Source organism: Sarcophilus harrisii, chromosome 4 (assembly GCF_902635505.1).
Source record: "Sarcophilus harrisii chromosome 4, mSarHar1.11, whole genome shotgun sequence".
NCBI lineage: Eukaryota > Metazoa > Chordata > Mammalia > Dasyuromorphia > Dasyuridae > Sarcophilus > Sarcophilus harrisii.
In genome coordinates, this window is record NC_045429.1 from 351,595,649 (window position 1) to 351,608,583 (window position 12,935).

The 12,935-nt window shown below is 34.9% G+C and overlaps 1 protein-coding gene across 5 annotated transcripts in view; it reads left to right on the forward strand.

Moving 5' to 3' along the window:
- Nucleotides 1-12,935, forward strand: part of INTS2 (integrator complex subunit 2) — a 49,285-nt gene that overhangs the window by 10,796 nt on the left and 25,554 nt on the right. For all 5 annotated transcript variants that reach the window (XM_031966526.1, XM_023502123.2, XM_023502125.2 and 2 more), the window contains 7 exons: nt 6,443-6,573; nt 6,823-6,996; nt 8,714-8,940; nt 10,177-10,302; nt 11,708-11,779; nt 11,868-11,982; nt 12,283-12,351. In XM_031966526.1, coding sequence (XP_031822386.1) covers nt 6,443-6,573; nt 6,823-6,996; nt 8,714-8,940; nt 10,177-10,302; nt 11,708-11,779; nt 11,868-11,982; nt 12,283-12,351 — 914 coding nt within the window. The remainder of the gene's footprint in view (nt 1-6,442; nt 6,574-6,822; nt 6,997-8,713; nt 8,941-10,176; nt 10,303-11,707; nt 11,780-11,867; nt 11,983-12,282; nt 12,352-12,935) is intronic.

The window sequence follows — 12,935 nt, forward strand, 5'->3', positions numbered from 1 at the left end:
CTGAACAATTTATGTTTTTATAAATATTCATTCATTTTGATTAGTGTCAGATTTGCTGCCATACAGTTGGAACATTTTTTTTTTTGTTGTTTGCTGAGGCAATTGGGGTTAAAGTGACTTGCCAGGGTCACGTAGCCAGGAAGTATTAAGTGTCTGAAGCCAGATTTAAACTCGGGTCCTCCTGACTTCAGGGCTGGTTCTGTATCTAATGCACCACCTACCTGTCCCGGATGGCATACAGTTAGGCAAAATAGCTCCTAATTACTGGTTCACTCTTTTCATTTTTAATGCTGGTTTTGGGTTTTTTCTTTCCTTTTTCTGATCAAATTAACCAAAGATTTATCTATTTTATTTTTTTTTTCATAAAACCAACTCTTAGTTTTATATATTAGTTCAATTGTTTTCTTAGTTTCAATTTTATTAATCTCTCCTTTGAGTTTCAGAATTTCTAATTTGGTATTTACTTGGGGATTTTAAATTTGTTCTTTTTCTAGCTTTTTTATTTGCATGTCTATTTTATTGATCTCCTCTTTCTCTCTTTTATTCATGTAATTATTTAGAGATAAAATTTCCCCTAAGAAGTGCTTTGGTTGCATCCCATAGGTTTTGGTGTGTTGTCTCATTATTGTCATTCTCTTGAATGAAATTATGGATTGTTTCTGTGATTTGTTGTTTGACCCACTCATTTTTTAGAATTAGATTATTTAATTTCCAATTGGTTTTTAGTCTGTCTTTCCCTACTCCTTTATTGAATATTTTTATTGTAGTGTGGTCTGAAAAGGAAGCATTTACTATTTCTGCCTTTCTGCATTTGATTGTGAAGTTTTTACACCTTAATAACATGGTCATTTTTTGTGTAGGTGCCATGTGGCTGAGAAAAAGGTGTTTTATTTTCTGTCTCTATTCAGTTTTCTCCAGATGTCTATCATATCTAGGTTTTCTAGGATTGTATTAACCTCCCTAGTTTCTTTCTTGTTTATTTTGTGGTTAGATTAGTCTGTTTCTGAGAGGGGAAGGTTGAGATCCCCCACTACTAAAAGTTTTGCTTCCTATAACTGGCTTAAAATCTTTAGGAATTTGGCTACTCTACCACTTGGTGCATACACATTTAGTATTGTTACTACTTCATTGTTTACAATATCTTTTATCAAGATGTACTTTCCTTATCTCTTTTAATAAGATCTATTTTTACCTTTGCTTTATCTGAGATCAGAATTGCTACCCTTGCATTTTTTTATTTAAGCTGAAGAATAATAAATTCTGATCTGGCCTTTTATCTTTACTGTTTGTGTCTCTCTGTGTCAAATATGTTTCTTGTAAACAACATATTTTAGAATTCTGTTTTTTAATCTACTTTGTTATTCATTTCCATTTTATGAGTCTTCCTATTTACACAGTTATAATTACCAGCTCTGTATTTTCCTTCATCTTATTTTCTCCCTTGTGTATACTTTTGTTTTCTCTTTCCACCCTGTCTTTGGACTAGTTTTTGTTTCTGTTTTAATACACCCACTACCTTCTCTCCTATCACTCTGCCTCCCTTCTTGAGTAGTGTTTTTTTAAACCAATTCCACCATCTTATCTTTTATCCTCCCTCCCCTGTTCTCTTACCTTTTCCCCTAGTTTTTCTGCCCTCCCTTCTATCCTGTTCTTCCCATTTCTTTCCTTTTTCTTCTTCTTTGTAGGATTAGATAAATTCCTGTACTCAACTGAATGTTTAAGTTATTCCCTGATAAAATCAAGCTTCAGACAATGCTCATTCCTCTTCCCTTCTTTCCCTTGAGTTTAATAGGTCTTTGATGATGTGAACTAACTATCCCATTATACTTCTCCTTTCCTTTTTTCCACTCCTTAATGTCTTTTTCTTTGATGTCATTACATCAGAGTCTATTTACAACCACATCCTCAGTCCAGTGACAAATATAGTTGTTAAGAGTTACAAATATTGTTTTCCCATCTAAGGACGTAAACAATTTAACCTTTAAATAATACATATTTTTTACTTGTTTGTCTTTCTATGCTTCTCTTGAGACCTGTGTTTGTAGATTACATTTTATGTTTAGTTCTGGTTTTTTCCAACAGAAATCACTGAAAGTCTCTTACTTAATTGAAGATCCATTGCCTCCTCTGAAAGACAATGCTGAGTTTTGCTGATAGTTAATTCTTAGTTGTAACCCTAGGTACTTTGCTTTCTGGAATATGGTATTCCAGGCTCTCTGATCCTTTATTATAGAAACCGCCAGAACCTGGGTAATGCTGACTGTTGCTCCTTCATATTTGAATTGTTTTTATTTGGGAGCTTGCAGTATTTTTTCCTTGAGATTGTTGTTCTGGAGTTTTGCAACAAATATTCCTTGGGGTTCTCTTGTGGGATCTCTTTACAAATATGATTGATGAAGTTTTTCAATGAGTATTTCCCCCTCTGTTTCTAGAATATTGGGGCAGTTTTCCTTAATTATTTTTTGAAGAATGTGTTTTAATATTTCTTTGTGTCTTAGAATGTTGTTAGTTTCCCTTCACCCAATTTTAGTTTTCAAAAAGTTATTTTAAGTTTTTCATTCGGCTTCAAGTTGTTGACTTTCTTCTCATAGAAATTTTCTTCTTCTCATAATTTTCTTGGATTGCTCTTATTTTTTTTCCTAATTTTTCCTTGATCTTGAGGTTCTTTTTAAGAAATCTTTGGGATTGGGACCATTTGACCTTTCTCAGCTTTCTTGGTTCCATTATCTTCCTCAGAATATGAACCCTGATCTTCATTATCCTGATAGGCACTATATGTATGTGGTTGAGTTCTTCTTTCCTTGTTTATTTTTATTTTATTTTTTATTTTTAGCAGTTATTAGTGTAATCAAATTCTAGCCCTGAAGTATGGGGAATAAATGTCCCAAGTCCCTTGTTATATTTTGAGATCTGTTCCAAGACTCAATCTTGGACTTTCCTCTCCATTCTTAAGCCCTGTGTCACACTGTCCTGTCTATGATCTTACTTCCTGAGGTTCCTCATGTAGTTGAAAACTATAGCTGTATTCTCTTTCTTGTTACCGAAACCAGAAACTCTCCTGCTGCCAACAGTCACCAGCGTCCCTGTCTGTCACCAGGTGTGTGGTAACTTCTTCCTAGCCATCCAGCTTGGATATGGATGAGTCTTGTCAGCATACCTATGCTTGGTGTCTCTGAATAGTGGAAGGTCCTTCAATCTTCACAAAGTTACCCCCATACTGTACATGAGATGAAAGTTTCTAAGGTTGAGACTGTTACTCAATGCCAACTGCTCCCAGGGCTTGTTTGTTGATTCTGCAGGATTGGCCTATAGGTTTTGTACTTCTCTCATCCCTTTTCCCTTCTTTCCCTTGAGTATAATAGGTCTTTGATCTTCATGTGAACTACTGAGTTCTGCCCCTGGAAGGTCAGGTCTTTTCTGTGGTCTTTTTAGGTGAATAACTGCCTGACTTTTATTTATTCCTGCTGCTCTTTTCTTCTAGGCAATGTTCGATGTTTTTCTGTGGAGGAAATTTGGAGAGCTGAAAGTTTTCTGATCATCCCCCCCAATATCATCTCTTATTTCATTTTCATTCTTTTGGCTTTGTTTAATTGTCTCCTTGATGTCTTATATAGAAATTGCTAGCTTCCAGTTGCTTAATTCTAAGTTTTAAGGAATTCTTTATAGTGAGATTTTGTACCTTTTTTCTCATTTGGCCAATGCTGGCTTTTTTTAAGTGTTCTTTTCTTCAGTGAATTTTTATACCCTTTTTTTTTTTTTTTAAATAACCATTACATCAATTCTTTTTTTTAAGTGTTATTTTCTTGATTTTTTTTGTCCTCTTTTAGCAAGTTGTTGATTTTCTTTTTGTAATTTTTTGCATCACTCTAGTTTCTTCCCTCCCTCCCTTTCTCTCTCTCTCTTTCTTTTCTTTTCTTTTCTTTTCTTTTCTTTTCTTTCTTGCAATTGGGGTTAAGTGACTTGCTCAGGGGTCATGCAGAGCCTAGGAAGTATTAAGTGTCTGAGACCAGATTTGAACTTGGGTCCTCCTGACGTCAGGGCTGGTGCTCTATCCACTGTGCCACCTAGCTGCCCCACTAATTTCTTTTCCTAATTTTTCCTTTATCACTCCTATCTATTTAATTTTTCCAGAATTTTTGCTGGGCTTTCAGTACAATTAATGCCTTTTCTTTTGAGGATGTTTTTGTAACTGGTTTTATATTATTGACTTAGTTCTAAGTATGTCTTGGTCTTGCTTGCTATCGTAGCTTTTCATAGTCATGTTCTTTTTTTGTTGTTGGCTTATTTTCCCAGTTTATTTCTATACCTCAGTGTTTCTCTTTACCCTGGAACTCTATATGGACAATAGATTTGCCAATCAATTCTAGTTATATCCACTGACAGCAAAGGGTCCCACGATCTCTTTCTGATCAGTTTTCTGATTGCTTTAGATCTCCTGAAGCTGCTGTTCCTGCCACCTTATATATAGACTCTGAACAGGTTTCTAAACACAGTGTCACAAATTTCTCCTATTGACCTAAGTTTTCTCAAGCTAGAAAAAATTTGCACCAAAGTTTCATTTGAGGTGTTATTTCAAAGTTGTTTGGAAGAGAATGTTGAGAGATTTCAGCTGAGTTGCCTCGAGGATTCTACTTTACTCCTTCCCAATGATTTCTTAATTGCTAAATCTAATGGCTTTTTCTCAGTCTTTATCCTTCTTGACCTCCAAAGCCTCTGACTGTTGATCACCTTCTTGAAATTCTCTTCCTTACAAGTTTTCAGGATACTGCTATCTTCTGATTCTTTCATTTATTTAGTTACTCCTTTTCAGTCTTTTTTGATTTGCATCCAGGTCATGATAATCATATGTGTCCTTTAGTGCTTTAGTCTTCTCTTCTTTCTCTATGGTATTTTACTTATTAATCTCATCAGATCCCATGGATTCAGTTTTGATCTCTATACCATTGAACTCAAATCTAGCCCTAAACTTCCTGTTGGCCTCCAGTCTTGGATTTCCAACTTCTTATTACACATCTCAAATTGTGTTTTCTTTGAATATATTAAATATATCATGTTCAAAACTGAATTAATTATCTTTCAAAACCTTGTCCCCTTTTTAATTTGTCTATTGATGTTGACTAGCCTGGGTGACTAGAAAAATAATAGTATCCTCAACATCAATAAATTATCCTTCTAATCACCCAGGCTCTCAACTTAAGCCTCCTCCATGATTCCTCACTCTGAGTTCCTATTTCTAATTTGTTTCCAAGCCTGCCAATTTTATCTTTGTAACATCATTAATATATGCTCTTTTCTCCTCTGACACTTCCACTGTCCTGGTGCAGAACCTGATTGCCTTACGCACTGACTATAGCAAAGGCTTGTTAGTGGATTTTTCTGTCCCAAGTCTCTTAACACTGTAGTCCCTTCCTCACTTGTGATACCGATCTCCTAAAGTAGAAATCTGATGATGTCATCCTCAAACTTGGCAAACTCCAATGACTGTATATCACCTCTGGGATCAATGATACAATCCACTTTTTGCTATTGAAAGACTTTCATAACTTTATCTCCCCTCCTTATTTTCCTAGTCTTTCTAACATTTTAGAACCCCATGTCCAGTATTATTTGATTTAGTGATACTGACTTCTTTGCTGTTCCTTATATTAGATTCTCAGTGTCTCCACTTACAGTATTTTACTTAGCTTTTCCCTCATGTTCTCCCTCTTCATTTTTACCTCCTGGCTTTCTTCATGTCCTAGCTAAAATCCTCCCTACAAGAAGCCTTTCTCATTACCCCTTTATTCTGTTGTCTTTTTTTTATTGGTTGTCCTTGATTTATTTTGTATATTGCTTATTTGTATATAGTTGTTTTCATGTTGTCTCCCCCTTTTAGATTGTGAACGTCTTGAGAGCATAGTAGTCTTTTACCTTTCTTTCTATCCCTAGTGCTTTGTACAGCGCCTAACACAAAGTAGGTGCTTATTAAATGTCTATTTAATAGTCTGAGGAAAGGCTTCATGAAAGATATGACATCTGAGCTGAGAGAGAGATGGTGTGGAAAGTTGAGAATGAGGAGTACTCCATTTATGCTTGGGGTACTGTGTGGGCAAAAATAGGAAAATGGAAAGGGCAAGAAGTTAAGAAACAGCAAGTAGTCAATTTTTTCTTGAATAGTATGTGAGGGGAATAGAGTACAGTAAGACTGAAAGAGAAGAGGTAGGAAGAAGCCAGATTTTAGAAAAACTGTGAATGTAGACTAACGAGTTTTTAATTTCATAAGAATTAGAGAGCTTTTTAAGGCAGACATCAAAGATTGCTGATGCTTGTTGCTGTTTTTGCTTTTCTTTGTATCTCCAGAGCTTACTATGCCTTGTACTTAAAAATGCTTATTGGGTTGAATTGAAATGTTGAGTTCATGATAATAATGAAATTGAAGTGACTGAGTACTCTTAATGTTCAGTTTGTAGAGGATTGATTAAGAATGGTGAACGTCAAGACGAGGAGAGCCTGGGTGGACGTCGTCGGACAGATGCTCTACGTTTCTTATGTAAAATGAACCCTTCTCAGGCCCTGAAAGTCCGAGGCATGGTGGTAAGAAACTTGGCTTTTGATGGGGTAAAAGGAATGAAACATAGCATTAAATAGGTAATATCCTGCCATTGATGAGTGTAAAGACTTTTCTCCAGAAAGTCTGAGTGGCAACTTTGGAGTTGGGTGTGATTTCTTTGTTTACATTTCACTTTTCTCTCTGAACCTTTCCTTTTTGTGAAATCTAACTTCAGGCTTGCCAGTCCTACTTGTTTGCTATAGTTGACCTTATTTTATTTCCTTTTCTGTTAGGTGGAAGAATGCCACCTCCCAGGGCTTGGAGTAGCTTTGACATTGGATCATACTAAGAATGAAGCTTCTGAAGATGGAGTGAGTGATCTGGTTTGTTTTGTTAGTGGTTTGTTGCTTGGCACAAATGCAAGAGTTCGGACTTGGTTTGGAACTTTTATTCGAAATGGACAACAGGTAAGAAACATTGGAAAGTGAGAATTAAGGACTCAGAATGTATTAGGGGTTGTTGAAAAGGGAAAAATATACTTTGAAGGTGGTCATTTTTAAAAAAAAAATAAATTATGTTGCATTTACGTAAAACTTTCATACTTACAAAATGCAGTATAGTATTTAAAAATTTTCCCTAACAGTTCTTATGCAATAGTATCTAAACCCAATAATGATTAGTTGTTGTGGATCAGTCTTTAGTGTAATAGTTGATCATTAACTCAGTATATAATGGTAAAAAGTTAAGCTTATTAACTTAATTCGCTATTGTAATAATTGTAATAATTTAGTCTATGCTGGAGTGATTCAAACTAAGCAACACTGATGTTTACATATTGACATAACCATTTTTTTCCAATAAAATTTTTTTTTCACTGGAGCACAAATTTTTATTGTGTATTTTCTTTTTAAAAATTTAATTTTTTATTTTATTCCTTCCCTCCCCTACCACTATTGGTTAAAGAAAAAGAAAGAAAGGCAGTGTCCTTATAGCAAATACATGTAATGAAGATAACAAATTCCCAGATTGGCTGTATCCAAAAATTGTGCCTTTTTCTGTCCTCTAAAGTCTTCCTTCAGGAGTTGGATAACATGCTTCATCAAAATTGGTCCTTTGGAATTGTGACTGGTTGTTGTATATATCAGAATTCTTAAATCTTTTATAAACATTGTCATTGTTATTTTATCATTTGTACTCTTGCTCATTTGACTTTTCATCAATTCTTACAAATCTTCCAGATTTCTTATGGCACAATAGTATTCCATAATTTGTTCATCCTTTCCCCAGTTGAAATATATATGTGTATGTGTGTGTGTGTGTATGTATCTGTGCGTGTGTGTGTCACACACGCACAGATACACACACATACATTTGACAAGTCAACAAGTATTTTTATGTGCAATATATATATATATATATTCTTTTAATTTCTCATTCTTTACCACAACCAAAAATACTTCAATGAATTTTTTAAACCTGCGTTCTTTTCCTTTTGCTTTGATCTTTTTAGGAATATATGCCTATTAATGGTAAGCCATACACATGTAGGGTTTAGTGACTTTGCTTTCCAGAATCTTTTCCAATCTGATGCGTGTGAGATGAAATTTCAAAGTTGTTGTTAATTGTATTTCTTTAATTAGTAATATGGAACATTTTAAAATATGGTCATTGGTAACTTAACTTTTCTTCTTTAGAGAACTACTTTTTCATATCCCTTATTTATTGGAGAAAGGTCCTTGTTATCTATTTGATTTAGGCTCTCTATATCTTCTTCCCCTCCTCCTCCCCCCCCCCCCCCCCCCCCCCCCCCCCCAAGGCCGGTTGGGATTCAGTGACTTGCCCAGGGTCACACAACTCATGTTAAGTATCTAAGATCTGATTTTTGAATTTAGATCCTCCTGATTTCAGAGCTGGTGCTCTATCTACTGTGCCATGTAGCTGCCCCTAGGCTCTATATATCTATGTGGAGCTTATTGTGGAATTTGGTTTAAACCCAATTTTTTCCTTGCAGATTCTCTTATGTTCCTCTATTGGGTGCACTGATTTTACTTTCTCTTTGCATCACAAAAAATGACCAGTCTATTCTTCCAAGGAATGATAGAAGTCAATTTCAGGTGTTAAGTGCTTTATTTAAATTTTCTTTTGATACAATAAGTGATTAATGTGGTCCATTTTTTCTTGCAGAAAAAAAGAGAGACCAGCAGTTCTGTGCTTTGGCAAATGAGAAGGCAGCTTCTCTTGGAATTGATGGGCATCCTTCCCACAGTAAGAAGTACACGCATCGTGGAAGAAGCTGATGTAGAGATGGAGCCTAATGTGTCTGTGTATTCAGGGCTGAAAGAAGAGCATGTTGTGAAAGCCAGTGCACTGTTACGTCTTTATTGCGCTTTGATGGGAATTGCTGGACTCAAGTATTTATTATTTTGATATTTCATTCTATAAAAATTTTTTATTCTTATTTTTGCTCTAAGTAAGTGAATGAAAGCTCTCTTAAACAGAGAATTCACAAGTTTCAAACTAGACTATATGGGCTTAGATAATTTTGGTTCATTATAATCAGTCTGTATTAAGCACCTACTTTTTGCCAGGCACACCAGTCTCTCAAGAAACTTATATTCTGAGTGTAGAAAGATCCCTCATGAAAGCAGATAAGTGAGTATAAAATAAGTACCAAGTAATTTTTGATTCAGAGAACAGACTAACAATGTAGGGGATCAGAGAAGGCATAGTATAAGAGAAAGCCCCTGGATCTGAGCCTTGGAAAGAGTGGATCTAGAGATTCTAGCAGGTAAAGATGTGGAGAAAGAGATCTGAGGCACTGGCGAATAACTGGTGCTAAGGCAAATGTGTATAAAATGAAGCATCCTATTAAAAAAGTTAGCTGGATTGAAATGTTGAGTTCGTGATAATATTCTGTAAACCAGAAAAAGGAGGGTATGTGGAAATGCTTTGTAAACTCTAAAGTGCTATTTATTGCTTTAGAGTTTGAAGATATTGAAGCTTCAAACTGAAACAAAACTTTTGGGATCCTCTGTATTAATTCTCAGAATTAGTTAGGTTTGTGTACATTAGGAACAAATCCCTCCTTTCTAAGTGAAAGTGTTAGGAACTTATTTATTTTTGTTTGGCTGTAAAAGCCATAGTGTGGATATGAGTAGAACCAGAGCAGTTTTTCTTTTAGCTTTGTTGGACTCCGTATATTTTAACACTGTTAGTCATTTTGGCAGAACTATGGTGAATGAGAAGATATGTTCAACATAAATAAATCTGTCCTCTTTCCTCTTACGTCTGAATAGCTTTCTTTTTTAGATGTTCTCTTCCTGAGAAGGACTAGCAAACTAGATGACCTCTCAGGTGCCTTACAGCTCTGGATTTATGAGCCAGCTGGTTGTAAATTCTTGTTTATGTGGTTGTAAGGTACACAAACACAAGAATTGTTCTTTGACCATCACCCTTTCCTAAATCTTTTTATTAGTTGTTTCCTTTGGTCTGTTTCAGAAAGAACATATTTTGTATTACAAATCTCTCAGAATTTTACATTTGGCAATCCTAGATATTAAAGATTGTGGAAAGATTTATTTTAAAAATTAAAACATAGGTCTTATTATGTGGAACATCTTTGACATCAAAAAATTGATTTCTTTTAGGCCAACTGATGAAGAAGCTGAGCAGCTATTGCAGCTTATGACAAGTCGTCCTCCCGCAACACCAGCTGGGGTTCGCTTTGTTTCTCTTTCCTTTTGTATGCTACTGGCCTTTTCCACGCTTGTCAGGTATCTTTATGGAAATGTTGCTCTGTCTTTATTAACCTTTTTGAAGGTGTTTTCTTTCACTAGTTAAAATGCACAACTAGCAAGAGATTAGAGATTTCCAGCAGATTCAGGTTTGGATCAGAAGTGTTATGTGTAGGCTTTTTTAAAATGCTGTCACTTAGGATCTATTGATAGACCTATTTTTGCTTGCCTCCATTTCTCTTTCCCAATCAGTGAAGTAAGGTAGAAGTATATTTTTCAGCTGCTTTTGCTTACATTATTATCAAAGGTGTAAGATGGAAGGATCATTGGAAACTATCTTTGTAGATGAGGATTTCTCTCTGTTCTTTGGGCTTTTAGATCCAGATCATTAATATAATGAAATTCTGACCATTTAAAATATCCAGAACAGTATTAATAATAAAATACCATTCTCTGGTCTATGTCTCTTGCTCTGCTTGTTCTACCTTATTTGACCTTATTTTCTTTTGCTATTGGGGCCTGGACTCATTTGGCTCACTCTAGTAGGCTGAATTTGATGTGCAGATTTGTAAAGCCTACAGCGATGGATATAAAAATATAGATTTAATACATAATATGTAAATTAAGTCCAGAGATTAGACATCCCCTTTTTTAAAGACGTACCAATTCTTTATCATTTAGACATTTAGTCATCCCTTCTGTGTGGAGTCTGATCGTGATTTTCTTACCTGTAAAATGAGGAAGTTGATTTAGATAACCTCTCAGATTCCTCAGTTCTACATCTGTGACCCTGTGCTCCTCAGATTTTTTTTGTTTGTTTTTTTGCTGAGGTAATGAGGTTATGTGACTTGCCCAGGGTCACACAGCCACGAAGCGTTGAGTGTCTGAGACCACATTTGAACTAGGTCCTCCTGACTTCAGGGCTGGTGCTTTATCCACTGTGCCCCCTAGCTGCCCCCTCAGATTATTTTTTAAATTGTTCCCCAAACAAGTAGTTGAAATGGCGTTTGCTTAGGTATCTGTACATACTGATAAAATGAATTTTGCCATTGTGCTGATTTGCCTGTTAACTTGGTAAAAGAATCTCTTAGTGTCAGTTAGGAGATGTTAATGTGGCCTTCCCACTATTTCAATTCCAAGTGTTGTGTGATCAGTTCAAGTATCTGCTCTACTGATAAATAGACCAAACTTGACGAGGTATGATTTGATCAGTTCCGATAGAAAGGCAGCAGTAAGGCCAGGCCTGGCCTCTTTTCTTGGCCTACTGTGTCATTTGCTAATTCTGTTAAAAGAACTGACTTTAATACTTTCTTCATTTTCTTGTTAAAGCTTTAAATGAAAGTAAATAATTTTATTCCAGCATATACATTTCCATAATGCTTTCTTTAGAGTAGTTATTCTTTATCTGAATTAAACAGTTAATGGTCTGACATCTTTTATTCAGCACACCTGAACAGGAGCAGCTAATGGTGATGTGGCTAAGCTGGATGATAAAAGAAGAAGCTTATTTTGAAAGGTAAGTCTGCTTAATATTATTTTTCTTTATGTGACAGAACATTTATTGTCCTCTCTTAACATTTATTATTTCCTTTCTGTTGTAACAGTACTTCTGGAGTGTCTGCTTCCTTTGGGGAGATGCTGTTACTGGTGGCTATGTATTTCCATAGCAACCAACTGAGTGCTATCATAGATTTGGTCTGTTCAACACTGGGGATGAAGGTAATTTGCCTCCTTCCTAAAGCATAGTGCACTTCTTTCTATTCAAATTGCTTTTCTAGAACCTTAATATAAATCTATTTGGTTCCATTGTTAACCTTATTTTAATTATTTTTAATATTAGAAAATTTTGAAAAGGCAGTTTCTTTTACATGTTTGAAAAACCTGTGAATCAGGCTTCTTGAAACAAGTACCATTACCTAGAGCTAATTTAGATTATGTAAACTTTTTCTTACTTTGTATGTTATCTACTTTCATAGTTAGTATTCACTTACTCATTACCTATTTACGTCATTATTTCAGATTGTGATTAAACCAAGCTCTTTGAGTAGAATGAAGACTATCTTCACTCAGGAAATTTTTACCGAGCAGGTATATTTCTTTAACCTTAGATACTTACTTACTCATAAAGCATCTTGTAATATAAACTTGTTGAATATTTCACTTTAATAGGCAAAATATTTTACATTAAGATTTATATTCTTCTTGAAAGTCTCTCAGTGGCTTATTTCCTTGTTGAAACTTTTATAGAGATTAATACTTTAGAACAATGTATGATTTAGTACATGTTTTAAATTGTATCTTTATATCATTTTTATTTAGAAGTATGTAAATGGTTAGTCATTGTTAATAATTTCCCTGCTAGTAAGAGGAATTCAAAAGGATTATAATAACTCATTTGCTGTTTTGAGGCATGTTCAGAGCTTTACATCTTTTAATTTAAATTTTTTTAAATTTGTAAGGTTAGATATTGTTTAGAACTACTTGACTTTATGTGACAGGTTCTTGTTTGACCCTTAGCTTCATGCAACTCATGGAGGTATCTTTATTACTTTAAATCTTATTGAATCAGTCCTAAATTTTACCTAATCTTAAATTTGAAGCCTAATGCTAATAGGCTTCACTGGATTATTTAAAAGTTTAATTCTGGGGCAGCTAGATGGATAGCAGATAGA